General features: G+C 36.9%; 1 protein-coding gene across 1 annotated transcript; it reads right to left on the reverse strand.

The window, feature by feature from the left end:
- Positions 1-221: 221 nt before the first annotated feature.
- Positions 222-1,774, reverse strand: LOC132947743 (uncharacterized). The gene has a single exon (XM_061017991.1). It carries the CDS (start codon positions 1,772-1,774, stop codon positions 674-676), a length of 1,101 nt encoding a protein of 366 aa, XP_060873974.1. The 3' UTR covers positions 222-673.
- Positions 1,775-2,754: the final 980 nt, after the last annotated feature.

The raw sequence follows: 2,754 nt of genomic DNA on the forward strand, positions 1-2,754 counted from the left end.
AAAAATTAGTTATATTATTTACTGCATGGGCTTCCACGATAAAAAATTTTTTGTAAATCAAATTGTCTAAAAATATTGTTATACTTTTATCTTCTTCTGTAATGCCGTTAGTTTTTTTTCTTCGTGTATTTCAATATTATTGTTATGGATAGGCAATTTAGCTATACCTCTGTCATGGTTCTATTTGTCCGGTATCTCCCGTGTTAGGCCTTATTCAACAATAAAATACGACTTATAAATATAATAATCATAAAAATATAAAGTAATTAGTGTTCAAGACGAATGTACACATTAAATTATATTATTTGTTTTATTGTTATTACTTATGATTATGTACATTTTTTTTTATTTCTCACATTTTTATTTTTTATAACAATCAGAAAAAAATTTGACGGTATTCGAAGTAAAAATTTACATGTATAATTAATATTTACATATGTTATGCTTCATTGTTTATTTGATAATATGAGCAAATTAACAATCATTATAATATTAAAGTTTTTCAACAAAACGAAAATTAAACAAAATGAATTTTAATAAATTATAAACTTAAATTTTGGATTGATGACACCAGTCAACATCTCTTTTTGCATCCCTCTTGTCTTCTCAACTCGTTGTCATCTCACAGATGCAATCGAGCGCACCATATGGCGGTATCGGTGTACCTACCACACTATTTGCAACAGCAACAGCAGCATAACGTCCTCCCGAACTTGAGGAGCCGCCTCCCCACTGCCGATAAGAACGATCTACGACGACCTTGCCGGGGTTTTTCTGCTGCTGCTGACTTTGCTTGGACCGCAGTCGTCGCTGGCTCCAACCCATCGCCATCACTTTTGGCCACGGCTATAGGAACTATGGTCGTGCTTTCGGTTGCCTCGTCCGGAACAAAATCGTTAACATCAGCCAGTGCATCTAACAGCTGGATTCTAACCGGTGCCACGTAAGAATCAAGCTGTTCAGTCACCGCTGACTTTACTTGGATCGTAGTCATCGCTGGCTCCAACCCGTCGCCATCACTTTTGGCCACGACTATAGGAACTATGGTCGTGCTTTTGGTTGCCTCGTCCGGAACAAAATCGTTAACATCAGCCAGTGCATCTAACAGCTGGATTCTAACCGGTGCCACGTAAGAATCAAGCTGTTCAGTCACCGCTGACTTTACTTGGGTCGTAGTCATCGCTGGCTCCAACCCGTCGCCATCACTTTTGTCCACGACTATAGGAACTATGGTCGTGCTTTCGGTTGCCTCGTCCGGAACAAAATCGTTAACATCAGCCAGTGCATCTAACAGCTGGATTCTAACCGGTGCCACGTAAGAATCAAGCTGTTCAGTCACCGCTGACTTTACTTGGATCGTAGTTGTCGCTGGCTCCAACCCGTCGCCATCACTTTTGCTCGAAGTCAATGTCGTCGTCGTCGGTTGTTGATCACGGAGCTCACTGATAGCATATACAATTTTTGGCCTCACGGTCAGTGCAGGGTCGTCTACCGCGTCATCTTTCGTCGTGTATTTATTGTCGCCCACCATATATACGTTGTCTGTCGATGGATAATCGCACTCCTGCAAGATTCCAACAGGAGCTTCCAACAGTTCGTCATTTGGACACAGGGATAGTAGTGGTGCTAAATCTAACGTCCTCTGATCGGCCTCCACCTGCAATGTGGATGTCGTCGCCGACGGTTGTTGGTCACAGAGCTCAGTGATACAGACAATTTTCGGCCCCATGGTCAGCGTAGGGTCGTCTGCCGTATATGCTCCGTCGTCTGCCATCATGTGAGTGTTGTCTTTCGACGGATATCCGCTATGGGTGCGGAACTCGTAATTCTGCGAATTTCCAACAGCCGGGTTATTCTGCACTCGTCCTGACGTAGTGACGTTGTTTTGCAAAACTTTTTTTGATTTTTATAAGGTTGACTCCTCAGCGTTTTTTTTTTACCTCACGCAAGGTTATAGAAAAATTATTAAACAATAAGATATAAGTAATACATTCAAAAGTTGATTATTAAATTATATTTATGTTATAGAAAATAAAATAATTCGTTAAGCGGTTCGTTACGAAATATAAACTGATTCAAAATATGTAATCGGTCGTATGAATAAACATCCAAACGAATATTTCCATGACAACAAAATAATATAATATTGTTCAAAATTTAAAATATAATACACGGCCAATTTAATTCCAAAGACATTACATATGTAAATTTCAACATAATTAATATTAACATGAATACTTGTATTATACAAGTAATATAAGTGGAATACTTAAAAGCACCTTTATTGCACGTCACAATATTTTCAAAATATTTAGATTTATTTTATGCTATTCGCTACCACAAATCTATTAAAACCGTATGTTTGTATTGTATTTACTATTGACTAGGTAATAATAACATCTAGCAAGATCGTATAAAATAATATTATAATTTATAATATAGAAAATTAGTTTTTGTCAAGAGTTAGTTCAACCTGGTACTACTGATAGAAAAATAAATTACTTACAGAAATACCATATAGGTACCAATATACCTATAGTAAAATATGTTTAGGCTGACAGATCGTTTTAAAACAATGATTTATATAACCCCGATGGTATAATAGGTGGTTCAGAATAACCTGAAAATATGAAATATTTGATTGATGGTTTGAACATTTTTTTTCTTGTAAAAATGTTTGTTGTACCCTTACTTTTCCCCCAATTATTTTGAATATGTAGGTATTACTGCAAGGCTGGGCATTAACGAGTTAAA

This window comes from Metopolophium dirhodum, chromosome 6 (genome assembly GCF_019925205.1).
Source record: "Metopolophium dirhodum isolate CAU chromosome 6, ASM1992520v1, whole genome shotgun sequence".
NCBI lineage: Eukaryota > Metazoa > Arthropoda > Insecta > Hemiptera > Aphididae > Metopolophium > Metopolophium dirhodum.

What these genes read in the sequence shown, in the direction of transcription:
- LOC132947743 (XM_061017991.1), bottom strand. Translation starts at nt 1,774, where the DNA reads ATGGCAGACGACGGAGCATATACGGCAGACGACCCTACGCTGACCATG.